This window comes from Zerene cesonia, chromosome 13 (genome assembly GCF_012273895.1).
Source record: "Zerene cesonia ecotype Mississippi chromosome 13, Zerene_cesonia_1.1, whole genome shotgun sequence".
In the NCBI taxonomy this organism is placed as follows: Eukaryota; Metazoa; Arthropoda; class Insecta; order Lepidoptera; family Pieridae; genus Zerene; species Zerene cesonia.
The window spans coordinates 3,287,910-3,304,141 of NC_052114.1; the positions used below are offsets into that span (position 1 = coordinate 3,287,910).

A 16,232-nucleotide genomic window follows, 5' to 3' on the forward strand; every position below is an offset into this window, starting at 1 on the left:
AACTTCACAGAAATTCAGCTTGTTGGGACTTTATGTAACTTCACCCTCATTTTTTGGTCTAAATTGACCGGACTAGTGCAGTTCGATCCAACTTGAGAGATAGGATAGTTTAAATAATTTTAATTACGATAAATAATAACCCGGGCGGAGCCGGGGCGTGCAGCTAGTATATTATATTTAATTGTTTAAATTAAATTTAATAAGCATAATTAGCGTGCTGCTTATGATTGTCTAAGTAGGTATGTTAATTCTAATAATGAATGAATTAAGTCCACATTTATGTAATTAGTTTATGATATCCATAGCGAGTTCTTGCAGGTAAATTCGAATGGTACATATTTCAATAGGTTTCCAATGGATTAGAAGATTATGTAAATATGGATACATTTTTTGCTTAAAAGTGAAGGATTTTTTTTAAAAGCATATTTATCAACTGCTTTTCTTTTAAATTATGTTAAATCCCAATATAAACAACTTACAATAATAAATGGAATATTTACTATTTAAATACAGTACACAGAACATAATTATATTGAATGTATCTTTACATTTCTTCAGCCGTTCACGTAGGTATTCGAGCCGCTTAATAATGACGGAGGTCGCAAGTTGAGGCATCCGTCCTACCAAACGTGGGAGAGGAAGTCTGTTACTTATTGTGCTCTTCAATGCGAGACGATAGATTACGATCGCCGCTCTAACGCGAACGCGTTTACGTTTCCGACCATCGCATTTTATACTCTTCTACGAATAATAACCATAGATTATGTAAATGGCGATTGCGCTGCATGCGCTTAGAGGAAATAATATGCGTCATCGTTTTACTATAATCATTCTAAATACTAATACAGGCCACGATGAAATCATTAGTGCAATGTGTAGGTCTGTTACACTATCACGCTATCATGAGACGCATTCTTATTTTGGGCTGAAAATAACTTCTTTATATGTGACTTGATATTTCCAAGCGTACTCTGTAAATGATTTATTTACAATCATCATCGGGATATGCAAAATGTACAATGTATTTTAATAAACAATTATCGGTTTTGGAGTTTGAGTAAATATTTAAAGTATGATCAAAGGCGGCCCGATGCCTGCAATATGCATGGTCTTCCTCCAGCGGAAGAGTGTCGCAATTTTATTTATATGTTCCTGTTTCTTTAACGTACTTTCAATAATTTTTAATTTCTTTCTCCATATTAAGTTTTATCGTTGAAATATCATACCGCGAAAATATTTGAGTGACTGGCATTCAAAAAGATGTGTTCGGGGTAGTAGCGCTAATAATTGTCAATTGGTAGGTATATATTGTATTTGCGTTCATTTTGGTATAAGTTCGGACAAAGCAATGTAACAGAAACGGATGCGAACCTCTGCCAATAAATATTGAATTCTGTATAAACACCAATGGTTATTGTTTCGGCCAAACAAACAGCACGTGCGCACGAAATCAGGATGTGGAGAGTTCTGAGTTTCTGACCAATGTCTTACAGTTATCGTTTAATGGTATGAGAAATCTTTCGCATCTGGCCGGCTGGGTTGATCTAATAAAGGAAAATGAAATCATCACGGAAGTAATATTATCGTATCGTTCGTTTCTGAAATGAGGTTTACATATTATTGAGGCGTTTTTTGCCCTACAACTTATCCACTAAATCTACTTAAATTTGTAGAAACAATGTTAAATTTTTACCCTAGAACTGATAAGATTTAGACGAGAAACTGCTCCTTGAACCTAAACACATTAATAGTAAATAATTTATATGCCCCATTCAATAATGATGTATATCTTTATTAATTTTTATTTAGTAGTTTTAGAATTATTGTCGTATAAACTCAACAACAACAAAAAATCGTAAGTGATAATGTTATGGTAGTAGATAATGTATTATATATACAAGGTTTATTGTATTGACTATTAAACTTTGAATGAGTCTTTTATCAGTTTATTACACGGTCGTAACATTGGCATTGAAGGTTTTTGCATGCTGATGTAATGTCCAAACCGCGGATTTACAGCTTTATTCATTGTATTCTGATTTAATTTTGTGTCGTTTCGCTACGATGACCCAGGATGAAAAACAAAAACGTTTTAAAGGTTGCTCTATTGTTGTATTGTTGAATGGCGGATAATTCCGCCTGTTTATCGTTTGTAATGAAACTACCATAGTGTTATTACTTTGTTATATAATAACTGCGATTCATTATTAAATCATATGTATGGGAAAAGCATGAGTGTGACTACTGCGCTGTGCTGATACGTAAGATGTGTGATTGTACTTGGCTGTTAGTTATCATTTATCCAATGGCGCCAGAGCTATTATCGCTCTGAAATCGACCCGCTTCTTAATTGGTTCAATGTGTTTACAAAGACCAGCTTTGTTCTATTAAATACGGCAGAAATTTATACTACAATATTTTTTTAATAATATAAAGCTAAAGAGATTGTATGCTGGAACGGGCGATATTTTATAATCGACCGAAAAATAATGTGTCAATTTGTAAGGAATTGGTTTATTACGGATCGCAATATTTCACAGAAACATGTTTTTTTTTAACACTTCAATGAATCGATTTTTTACACGTTTTATTTTAAGAATGTTCTGATTGAACACTTAACTTTTCAATTGACCTATCTCAGCTCAATTGTATTTATATCTCGCCTACGATGTTCTTCCCATAAATTGCCTTAAACTGCCTTAATTGGTCTTTATTCAGTGTGACAATAAAGTTGGATTGAATCTTCGCTCAATGCATTCGGTGAAGACGAAAAGTCATCATTTTGTAGCATCATTCATAACAAACAGTACCTACACTTTTTTCCTCGTTGATATTAATTGAATATTTCAGAATTTTTAATGTAATATGATATACATGTACTGTAATTTAACAGTTTACTGCTACTACTAGTAATTGAGTGCCAAATAAAAGGGTGAGTGACTAGTGGCTAGTTTCTGCCAAGGTCTGTCACCTGCCGCCTACACCGTTGCCCTTGAGTGCTCCCCCGACTATAAACCCGGACAAACCTAACTATACAGTTATACTAAAACGTATATACCTTTTAGGGCTAATTGGCATTTTATTATCGTTATCAATATGCCAATGTACAATTTTATCCATCTTACAATTTCCGTAAAACTTTACCCGTTAACTTCGACCAGCGTAACAGCCTATAATAGAAACTTCATAATGCATTTGTATTATTTAATTCCCGCAACCAAATTTTATGCGCTCTAAAAAAACGTATTGAATTGACGTTGTCGATCGATTAAATCATATAGTGTAATAATTCCAAATTTATCATATCGAGAAAGATTACGACATATCCAATATAGGCGTAGGCGGCTTCCGCATACGTTTAGAAATTCTTAAAATATATGGGAGGGATACGGGATATTGTTTATTCATCTTGCGGTAAAACTGGCTCAGTCGGCACTCCGTTATCTTGCCTTTTGTGCGACATCACCGCGTTTGTGGTTTGTCGGTGACCACATATTATTACACTATTTACTCCTTTACTGGTTGCCATCACGACTCCAATTAGCCGTTAGCTTCACTTCCGGTGAATAACCGGTGCGAACGGCAGAATGTGATTTCCGCTTTACTGAGAAAGATATTCGAGAATTTAATTAATGCTTTATACTTGACTTCCTGCGCGGCATAATTTACGAATTTAGAAAATCGTTGCTCCTGTTCTTCTTTTAGTATCATACGTCAACGATGTATTGAATATAATAAAATATATGAAATAAAAAAACTCGGTTAAAAATATACGAAGTCTTTATATCTACATAATTTTATACAGTAGTGAGGCTCTGCTCAATTATTTTTCTATTCATTACTGAATCTTTTGATACGAGAAATCACGGCTGAGCTGAACAAGTGAATCGCGAGTTTGCTCTATGTGGGCGTATCAAGGTTCACCGGGCGAGGGGTGTTTTAATGGAGTCCTTGCTGGCGAGGACACTAGGAGGGGTGGTACGCGCGGTGGGCGCCGTGCGGGGGCGGGCGGGGCACGTTGTTTCATTGAGTGCGGCGGATGAATGGGCAGACACGATGACTCATCGGATCGATGCTGAAGCCGCGCGCCCCTCGCCCCGCGCCCGCCGCTAAGCTACACGACGCGACTGCGCGTTCCACCAAAATTGCAACCGCTAAAGAAAAAATACTAATTAGGTCGTCTGAACTACACGTTAGTCGAGCGACAACGTAAAAGAAAAGAAATATACGCTACCTTCGTATAGGGATTTGTAATTACGAAGATTGTTGTAAAATGCATAGAAAATTTATATCTTAGTTGTTAAATAGTATACCTGCGTATGTAGTCGAATAGAGTTGGATGAAAATATTCCATGTAATTATGTGACTTGATAATAAAAAAATTGCATAAATAATCCAGTGATTATTGCGTATAAGAATAAAAACTTATTTAATTACGATACAAACGTTGGAATAATATTTAATGTAAATATGTATTGTGATATTTTCCGATATGTATCAAAACACTGAGAGCCCACTCGAAACCAAGTTTGTATAAGAAGTTGAGGCGATTCGCAAGGTCACGCCCACGCGAGAGCACAAGTGGACATTGCCTTAAACGCAACGTTTGTTAGTGTGGTGGGCGCTCGTTGTCTTGCAAGCTTTACTATACCATAAATTTGCACCGACGCTCAAAAACAAATGTTTGCCACTTCCGAACCTCTAATGACTGAACTGTTTGCGACAATATTAAAACATTTTACAAACTTTTGAAATCGAAAGTCTCTGCGTGATAAACAACATAAAATAACAAAAATAGCTCAAAGCAAAAGTCATTTTCGTACATTCAATATTGAGTTAAAGCTGTTTAATGAATATGTATGCGATATAAACAGAATAAATATGTAGTAGCACGGTTCATACTTCATAGTCACGGATCATCATATTTTGCTTCGCACTCCCAGTGACTAGTACTCGAATTCAAATAAAACATGAATATGAATATATAAATATAGTACAGGCTGCTTTTTCTGTATCTGAACTAAATTATAAATGAAAAAAAAGTGTTTCAACGGAGTGATTTCAAATATAATATTTTTTGCGTCTAGAGATAGGGGACTAGAGAGTGATATAGGCCTTCTTCTCGCGGTGAAACATCACATACCCAAGGGAAATTCCTATACCACGTGGGCGAAACCGCGGGCGGAAAGCTAGTATAACTATAGATAGAACATTTATGCATGATGCGTGGAATGAAGAAGTGGGCGACATTAGCATCACAATGGTGGCGCGAACAACCGGAAGTAGGCCTGACGCACCGGACGTTTTGTCGGTGTCTTCCATCTCTCATCCTTAAACAATCGAAATTTAAACGTGCTCATTTTTAAAAGATGCCTCTAATACCGGGAATTAACCTTTTACGTGCCGCTCGCTATTGAATTCTTTTCTGAGAAGTACTCTTCTCAGAAAATTGGAAATTCTGATACTTTCGTACTCGAAAGTATCGGAATTTCAAATGTCGGAGAGCATGCTTTGGACATGTATTTTTATATATAGTATTGCCTCTCAGTCATCTTCTGTATTTTGACACAAAACATGATGCTCCCACAGCGATAAGCATATATTTTCATCCTTAACAAAATGTAATTCAGTAATATTAAAATTTTAATGAAGTTTGATATATACTATACTTCCTGGGATGGAAATGGAAAATTTGACATTTATGATGTTATACTCAAAATTAATCATTAATTTATAACGGAAGTCACGTATTACAGCTATATTGGTTAAAAGGCATGAATATGTTAGAACAACTCTTTATTGTTTACAGGTGATTTCGCGGAGTTCCGACGAGCTTACCCCGAGTGGTGCAGCGAAGCAGGGGCCCAACATTTACCTCACTTACCGCTTATGGGCTTACGGTTAGTATATAGATTTGGTGTCGACGACACAGCTATCTCGATAAATATATCGTTATCGCATATTTGGTAACCGTTGTGTAATCAACGTGCGGGGGCATTACAATTTCAATCATGGATTTTTGTTTATAGAGCGCTTATATCTACATACGCCTTCACAGGTTACTTTTAAAGTATTTATTATGCTTAGGTCTTGTTTAATTTCGTTTATTAAATGTCAGAATATACGTTATTTAATCGATGAGTGTCCTATTTAAGAACTCTGAGCGCAAAAAATTTAATGATCTAAAAACTGTTTTGATACGTACCTACGTGGTGTAATTGGCGTATTTATTAGCGATATTACATCGACGGCGAAGGAGTTGCGCAGGCAATCTCTCGATAGTCATTAATTATGCGAACGGGGGAAAAACTAGCACGCGTGGGAATCCGATTTCATGCGCGTGAGACTCACCATTCAGCTTTTATCGGAAAAAGCCGCCTCCGGCCCAACTACTTGTTCGAAATGCCGACTCTCTCCGCGCGATTGCGTGGACTTGTCTTGGATTATAAATAAATTGCTTTCCAATCATTTAAGGACATTTATTAATAACAAAACCACTTTACCGTGGTTTTAATTATTTTATTTGAAAGGCAAATTACTCGCTTACAAGAGATAATAAGAAGTTATTATTTTATTTTCCATTTTTTTTTTCAACATTATTATTCCTATAATTAAAAATATAGGTTGTATTGCATTTTGTGCATTCAGATTTACCCCTTTAACATTACATCAATACAATAAGACAACTGGAAAACTTTTTTAATAATTCTTTCAAAAAGTGGACTATACCTCTCTATTGGACAACAAGAAGTTTGAGTGTTTGTAAAAGAAGGTTATTAATAATTCAATTAAAAAGTTAAAATCCTACGCGGCTTTGTTTCTATAAATAATTAGGAATTACGTAACGTTATTGTTTCGTAAAATCCGTCGTCTTCCGCAAAACGAAGAATCAATTGAAATTCGATCGACGTGGGAGCTTCGTAAATAAATTAAACAGTGACTATGCATGCTAGCTATTTCCTGCGGCTTCGTTCGCTTGAAATTTGGTCTACCAAATAAAATTTCTTGATAAATCATTTTAGATAAATGCGTCCGTCCTCCCGTTAACCCGTTTTCCCCCTCGCGCGTATTTATGTCGTTCGAGAGTCAATCTTATCGTGATAACTTGTAAACTATGCGTTCAAATTACTTAGTGTAGAAGGCAAAGTTTATCTACATTATGTATATAATCCATTATGTATAGATCCATTTGTCGCTTTAAGTATTTAAAGCGACAAATGGATCGATTTAGATAAGAGTTCGGTTTACTATGTTGTTCATAGTGGCTTCCACATACATAACACATATTGTATCTTCAATATTAAATGTTGTTATACTACGAGCTAGGACTAAGTTATTATAATAGAAGAAAAATTAAATAATTTAAAAAGTCACTATCAATATCGTTCCAAATACTAAAATGACATCAAATGACTACAATTTCCTATTAAACACAAAAAGAATCAAGTTAATTGATTAAAAAAGCTCAAAAAGTTGTTGAGTAAAAATACCAAAAAAAAACCAAAATCCAAATTGACAATCTCCTTCGTTTTTGGGTCGTCGATTAAAAATAATGATAACATCAATTTATTAGTCCTCATGGTGTAGTGTTTTTATTAAATAGAGAGTGTAATATTATAGAATAGTCTTGTAAATTGATACTGCCTGGCGTAGGTTTTACCCATAAACATTAACAAGCACAACAAAATAGGCGTTATTCATAATACCTACATACGAAATTGTTAAACAAACGAAAGCCATTGTTCTACATTTGGTGATGTAACGCCAATATCTTGGCTTACGTTTCACAAGCAATTAACATTTGCACGTGTCAATGAATACTGGTGGTGACTCGTACTTTACGCGCTTGCATGAAATATTCCATTCACCAGCAATGGCTCTTGTGTGACTGGTTTTGTTCGCTTATTGGCTATTGCGTTCATTCAAGTTTTTCACGGGCTGATATCGCAATTAATGTGGACATATGAAACTTTAGCGTAATTTTATTATACATACAATAATTCATAATCATACAGGCTAATTATTAAAATGTACACGCTTATATCATTGATATGCCCCGGCGTTAATTAAACTCTGCAAGTTGTGTATCGTGGGCCGTGGCCGCAGAGTACCATAAATGTTAAGAACATGCGTTTTCTCATCGAGCGCTCTGCCCAGTGTTCCGGTGAGGCCGAGTGGCGCATTGCAGTCCACTTGACATTAATAAAAAGCGCTCGGTTAATAAACCCATTCATCATTACCATTTGTGCCTACGTCGCTACGGTCTCATTGAGCCGAGTGCGCGCTTACCTCACCGACCATTGCATTAGAGAAACTACTTACGCGTTCAATGGCATACGCTCCATTCATGCTACGTGTGCGCTCACGGAAATCACCGCTCACTATTCAGTTTTTCGCCTCGCAAACTAAAATAGTGTTTGTCACGACACACGGTCGCAATGTGCTCGTCGCTTAATTCATTAATACAAATCGTATTTCTGTCATTGATTTCAAGCATACGACGAAACGTTATTCAAATATAAAATTATTTACCATACATCCTTTGAACTTTAACGCCCACGAACACGAAATTCAGGCATCGTTTCTTGTCTATAAATAGATATTATATTCAATTTTGTACTGGAAGTGAGTTTAATTTTAATCACACCCACGACTCGCCCGTACGGTGAGGCCTACACGAGATTTTGAGTGGGCTTGTTACATTATAAATAACTTAAATGTTGTACTTGATACTCAGAATCGAAGCGCCTTTCTAAGAATGAAAGAAATTATATAATAATTATTGTTCGCAATTTTGCTACTATTTCAAGAACGGATCAATCTTGAGTGCTCAATGAAAAACCGTAGTAGGTAGGTACTATACCCGTTCGGTAGATTGCATGGCAAGTGCTGACGTCAAACAGGGCCGTTATATTTATATCCTTCTAACAGTAGCTAAATTACGACAATAAACACAGGCCGGTAATTGTGTTTGTTCTGTTTATTAAATAACATTAAAATATGTTCAAGGCCCACAGACATAAACACAGGTCAACAGTGAATGATTCCTATATAACGGCAAATTGTTTTACTTAATACTAAATTTACGATATTCATTGGATTAAGAATAGACCGTGTTAAATGAGAAATGTAAACAAAAGTAAATTTAGATTTCCAAGTGTTAAAAGCTGGTAGCAATGAGCCAACAATGGTGCAAAATTTACGCAGTATGCTAAATAGTATTGTTGATAGTTGAAGATAAATAAATAATTTGAACATTATTTATTACTAGAAATTCCTTTGTTCTTCTAAGGTATAATGCTACTATGTTGCTGATGAATATTTATTAACGATCATTCGAATGTTGATTTCAATCTTGTTTATAAATTTTAGAAATGAAATGAAGCAAATATGGAGATAAGTATATAATTAGAAACGGTCTTTTGCCTTGCTCCGAAGGACCCAACAGCTCTCTATACAGCCCGAAATTGATTTAGAATCGTCGATTATATCCATGTATAATCTCCTAAATTCGTATTCCACGGCAATTTATCATTCTATATTGCAGTAACTCATGCGAACACAGGTTAATCTACCTAAGTAACTGTTTCAAGGACAAACGTAGGACAGATATTATCGAGCGATGATTTCAAGATCCTGGTTGACTCGCCAGTCAGGCCAGAGTCGGCAGGTTATCAGCGTGACGTCACGCCGACGTCAGCACGCGACCGAATGCTTCATTCACGAATTTACAGCGGCCACGAGCGTGCATTGCACGTCTCACTCCGCATTAACATTTATTTATCAGGAACGTCTCATCGCCTGAACGATCATGACTCAACCATCGTCACGTTTAATAATAAATTTTACCAGCGTACAGCTAAAAATATGGATGACCGCTTTCATTTTTATACCAGGATACGCTCTCGGGTGTGTATAGGATGTTCTCGTGGATTTTCTATACTCATAATATGCGTACGTTCGTTATCTTTCACATTCTGCTGTCTGTAGTATTTTATAGGCGAGTTAAATGAAGTTTATCTGTGTTATCTCTCTATTGTCTAGAGTCTTTCGTAAAAACCAAACATAAAATCAGTACAGGTATTTGGTACACATTAATGGATATAATCGTAAACTGAAATAAATACTTGATGTTTTAAAATTATAAACGTACGGTTAATGACAAACTCGTATATAAACCTCGTGCAATACGACTAGTTTTTATTTAAAACGAATGTATGAGTTCAGCTCTCTATCAACAAGGCATCGTCGTTATTGCGGTTGCGTCATAATTGATACCATAATGAACGTTAATTGCCAAGTACATACCGGTGTACAATTGTTTAGGTGTACTACTCAAACACAGTACATGATTAGCATACACGGTGCTGGCAACATCTACGGTATGCTATAAAATTGTTTTAATATGCCATTGTCTCAGGCAAGTCGTCCCGCCAATGGTGTTGTTTTTATTGGTGTTCATATTGCAAATACATATATTCAAGGTTGGCATTCATTCATAGGTCGACATGAACGAGACGAATACGATACCGCAGCGGCACGGCGTAAGCCTTATCGTTGTCTGTGTGGCGTCACCGAAAATAATAATGTTATGAGATTTTATCTTACCATTAAACAGTCATTTACTAATGATCTCACTAGCGACTGGAGCCTTTTAGGATTGTAAAACATCCTGCCAATAATGAATGGAACGATAAGCTGCCGTTTTATAATGAATTCGCAACGCAATTAAGGTATTTATCTTGATTGTGTTGATGGTTATTACAACCGCTTGATGTCTGGCTACGTGAAAACGGAAAAACTTTAATTGATTCTGTAAAATATTTTAGATAATTTAGTAGGTACAAGGGTATGAATTGGATATTTTTTGAATGGTCAAAGTAACATTGTTATTTCAATATATTGTGTTACATTTTTAAATGTTTTCACTCCAAATTGTTCGAATGATCAAAAGAAAAGCAACTCGCACACACATGCGTACACAACACAACTATAAACGCGCGCGAGCGTCTTTGTCCGGTCGATTTCGCTCGTTAAAGTCCTGACAGGATGGTAACTAGTAAGTGAGGTTAAAAAAGCGTCCCTTGCAGGCGGTCATTGGCGTCGGGTGGGTCGGTCCGCATTCCTCTGCGCTGGCGCACCGCACGCAACCGCACGCCTACACGTATCCGACCCACACTCCACTTGATGTTAACCGAACCGATTGCGATGCTACTTTCTTCTTATCACCGCGACCGGTTTATACACACTTCCATTTCAGCCGCTTTATCGAAGGCACTAAACACGTTATAGGACTCGTTCATTAATAACACGAGCGAGCCGTGTCATGGCTTCCGGTGCTCGCCCCTCCGTTCGAATATGAATTGTATTCGCACGTACGTACTGACACTTCGATACCACAAATATGGTCGAAAATTATGATTATTTCATTCGAAGAACGTGCCATTTTTCGCTCATTCAGAGACTTACTCATTAAATTTAAATCATTACGTAATATACACACACTTAAGGCATAGAAACTGTTCCATCCAGTCAAATTTTATTCTTTTGATTTGTTCAATAAAATACTAAAAATAACTTTATATATTTATAATAATTATAAATAATATATATACAGTGTGTCTTGAAAGTTCTTTAGATTATAATCAAATCTGAAATTATTTCGAGGAATCATAAAACACAAAATTAATTGAAAAGAAATATATACATGCGAAGCTCTGCCTTCTTTAGATTGAATTCTATTTTCGTAACAACAATGGAATAATTGTTCGCGGGCTATATTTATTAACAAAAGTGTATACAGGTGCTTTCGTGCTGAGTGCGAATCTCACCCACACGTAAATCGATTTAATTCACTGGTACGAGCGTTGTCATTATTAGATCTGTTAGATCAGCGAGCGTGGGCGGGCTGAATGGTCGTGCTGGAGCTCGCCCACGCTCGGCCCACGCGCCTCTGTACCCACACACCGCCTGCGAATTCGCTGACCAACTGCTACATTCATTACTACTCTATACTTTTGTTTATTTATTACAATTGCCGGAGGACACGCACCATTCATGCGCTCGCTGCAAGCTAATGATATAATGCCTATGTACTTTGAGGGCTTCTTTTGAATTAGAAATATAACGCAGTAGGTACGTAGATTATCTTGCCACATAGTAAATAGCGGAAAACATCGCAATGTTTCTTTTAACATTGTTTATTAATTATAAATCACAATCAAATTGTATGAAATTATACTCAATAACATAATTTTTTTTATCACGAAATTTGTTTAGTATAACGCAATTTATGCTTTAACATTTACTTACATTTGTTTTTCATGTTCGTAAATTAAAACTTAAAAAAGAAATATATGAATAAATAATACTGCTTCCTATACATATCAATACTTCTACACATAATGTTGAAATGTGCTTTGATATTTAATAGAGGTTACGAGATAGGGTGTTGACATAATATATCTTATTTTAATGTTTTTGCTAGTTGCCAAGCGTTGCTTCTTCTTTTACTAGGTACCCCAAAAATAATATTAATTAGTTAAAAATATCACAATTAAATTAATTGAAAATTAATTTAGAAAAGCAGCAAAAGATTGTATGGTGTGATCTCTGAAAAATCATATGCAGTGACTAGCAAATAAAGGACAACGTAATAATGCAACAATGAAAAGTGTCTGTCAATGAATGCATTGAATAAACTTGCCGTCACTCCCTTGCTCGGCTAATTTGATTGTTTTCTAAATGGCATACTAAATGGTGGCGCGACGGTTGAGAAGGCGAATTCGGAAAAGTATCGCGTGGGAGCAGACGCGTTGGCGTCAAACGAGCTCGAAGGGTGGGTGTTGGGGGGGGGAGGGGGCGTAGAGTAAGGACGCGCTGTGTGGGCGGCCATTGATCCACGGGGGCAGGTGAATGGAGAGCCCCGGCCTACACCCCCATTGAGCACAGCAGCCCCGTTATCGATCGCCGCTCGGCCGGGCTCCCCAGCCTGCCGGAGCACTTACACGAGACCTTCGCGACTTTCTATGATGTAATGCTTTATAGGTCGCCTAATCTCTCATTGTTTTGTAGCTAGGTTTTAAGGTCGCCATGAAACATTTTATGGAAAGCACTTTGAAATGAATTTCGATTGTCCAATGTTGAGTTGATTGTTGAAGTTGATATGATTGTAGATAATTTAATTACAATTCATACAAACCTGCAGGTATTTGTCCCTTGGTGTGGTTTGTCATTATGTTGCATAAAATCAGAAATTTAATATACATATAAAATCTTATTAATATCGGAGGGAAGTTGTGTACCCAGATTATTTGAATTTTAGCAAGAAATACTTTCAGCAAATATTGTATCCAAATGAATACTTATTTAACTCGAGTGATTGCAAATTTATTTTTTATAATCTACTAAATGCTCAAAATTTACAAAATTTTTGAACCCAATTATTTTGAGTGGTTTATATTGCAAAATAAGTTAAATATGAAACTAGCATAAATAGAAGAAGAACGATTTTTCCCTACAGATACTTATTTACGCGTGACTTTTCTTAATACCTAAGTGCTAAAATTGTATTACAATGATTTTTATTTCACAAGATGTAAGAACTACTATCATGTATTATAATATATTGTACAAAACAATACATCTAATTTTCTTCTCTGTAATAATAATTAGATATTCATGGTGCAATATCGCTATTTCAGATCGCTCCGCATCTCAGGCTCTGGTAGCGACGACGCGCTGTCGTCGGGCTCCTCATCAGAATGCGAGGACACTCACACGCACGTGCAGCAGGACTTTCCGATCGAGATCCTGCCCAATCTGTTCCTTGGCAACTCGACGAACAGCGAGGACTGTGAAGCCCTCGCCAGGCACAATATAAAGGTGAGATACTATCAAGAGATGCAAACCACCCCTGAACATGTGTCCCATGATCTAAAAATATATTAATTATACGATAATATTGTTCCGATCACCATAAGAGTCATTTAAATTGTAATTAACCCATTAATAATATATCCGCCATTAGCATATAACCTAGTTTTACGATGATTATAATTATAATCACCATATAAACGTAAAGTTCTAATCAGTCCAATGTTTTCCACCTACATCTATTATCGCTGCAAATTAGCGTCGCATTGAAAAGTAACTCATGTACACTCATCAATTACAGTACCTCAAATGTATTTATCCAGCCTGACCTGTAAGTGTTGTGAAGTGTTGTGAAGTGTTGTGTCCTTCACTTATATATGAATAAAAATACAGAAACATAGCAATTTGGTGTTGGTTCCAGTACGTGCTAAACGTGACGCCGGATCTGCCGAACACGTTCGAGGCGGAGGGCTGCGGGATCAACTACCTGAAGATACCGATCGCGGACCACTGGAGTCAGAACCTGGCCGTCCACTTCCCGCAGGCGATACGGTTTATTGGTGAGGGCCTTGAACATTTTTTTGGTACTCATTTCGCTGCGATCGTCTCGACCAGATGATAGTTTTCAGATGAATTTAATAATCGATTTTATCTATTATATATATTGTATTTCTAAGGACTTGTTACCACAAGTGTCGGAAATTGAATGCGGTTTGCTATCCTAGTACCTTTTAATATATTATAGAATAGACAATGATCTTTTGTTGAAATATACCAGAACTATGACGTAAATAGGATCACGGACATTACTACAATTCTCCTGTATTTCACGTCAATTATTGTTTATTCAGAATCATACTAATATTATAAATGCGAAAGTTTGTAAGGATGTGTGTGTGTTTGTTTCTCTTTCACGCAAAAACTACTGAACCAATTGCAATGAAATTTGGTACATAGACAGCTGGACAACTGTAATAACATATAGGCATAACTTTTTATCCGGATATTCCTACGGGATACGGACTTACGCGTGTGAAACCGCGGGGCGCAGCTAGTATATTATAAAGGAGACGGAACACGACTTTCGTTATACGCATAATGTGATATTTAATGTTATCTTTGAAAAATACTATCGTAACCTTCAGCATTATCGTAGATGTGGCAGATTATCGCTAGCTGATACAAACTAGGAAAACATTTTCGATAAAAGAATAATAATCTGATAATAAATCAATAATCACCGGAAGTGAGACGAGCAGGTGGCACCTGGCAACAGGCGCAAATGCCCGGTGCATTCGTAATTAGCGGATGTGCTATCAATTATTATCAACAAAAAATGTCATTGCATCTAAGGAGAGTTCATTGTCGTTACGTATTCAAGGTTTTTGTTGTTTTTGATTTGTGTGTTTGGAGATTTTTAGTCTTAGAAGGCTAGATAGTATTTGCTACTTTTTATCGCGGTGAAACATCTTCATCTTAAAGATTTATCCTTTGACTACGGGGGCGAAGCTTACTGCAAGCTAGTAATGTTATATCGCTTTACATATTATATATCGTAATTGGGCAACGTAAGCAGAGGTAGTTCTATAGAAGGGATTAAAAAGAAGGAACGGACGGGGAAAGTTGAGAAAAAGGAAACGGGGCTGAATGTAACACACTGTTCGGTCCGCAGAGGAGGCGATGTCGGCGCGGTGCGGCGTGCTGGTGCACTGCGTGGCGGGCGTGTCGCGCTCCGTCACGGTGACGCTCGCCTACCTCATGCAGCGGCACCGGCTCTCGCTGCGCGACGCCTTCGAGCTGGTGCGCTCGCGCAAGACGGACATCGCGCCCAACTTCCACTTCATGCGGCAGCTGCACTCCTTCGAGCGAGACCTCGGCCTCCACGAGCGCAGCGCCCCACTGAGTAAGGTCTGCGCTTTGTATCTACGTCCCCCTCCCCACCTACTGTGTGACTCCCCGCTCCCGACGCGCTCGTTGTAGTGTCGTACCGTCCTTGTATGTGCTCGTGTCGTTTCTTTTTTGTTGCTATATATCACAAATGTGGTGTTTCGTGCGCTTGTTGCTTGAATAGTAGTTGTGTTTGCTGGTATCCGTATAATTTTTGTGTGCAAAATATGCGTCTGTAGCATCTTTTTGTTCATTGGCAATTGTTTGGTTTACTGTATAAATTCTTTGATTATTTAGTGCTAATGTAATTTAACAGAATAACAGAGTTCAGCTGACTCCAATCGATCCCCAATTTTATAGATATACGTATTAAATATTAGATAAATTCATTTCCATTAAAACATACAATTCCGCTTTATAAGTGTATTCTTCAAAAATATAACAGTTGAGCTAGTTGAACCTCGATCATC

At 36.9% G+C, this 16,232-nt stretch overlaps 1 protein-coding gene across 2 annotated transcripts in view; it reads left to right on the forward strand.

Annotated features, from left to right (window-relative positions):
* Nucleotides 1-5,813: 5,813 nt before the first annotated feature.
* LOC119831128 (dual specificity protein phosphatase Mpk3-like) overlaps nt 5,814-16,232 on the forward strand; it is a 10,877-nt gene continuing 458 nt past the window's right edge. The window contains exons 1-4 of one of the 2 annotated variants that reach the window (XM_038354386.1): nt 5,814-5,900; nt 13,704-13,884; nt 14,297-14,435; nt 15,548-15,783. In XM_038354386.1, the coding sequence (XP_038210314.1) occupies nt 5,890-5,900; nt 13,704-13,884; nt 14,297-14,435; nt 15,548-15,783 (567 nt within the window). In that variant the 5' untranslated portion in view covers nt 5,814-5,889. The remainder of the gene's footprint in view (nt 5,901-13,703; nt 13,885-14,296; nt 14,436-15,547; nt 15,784-16,232) is intronic. The other variant, XM_038354387.1, reaches the window with a different exon arrangement.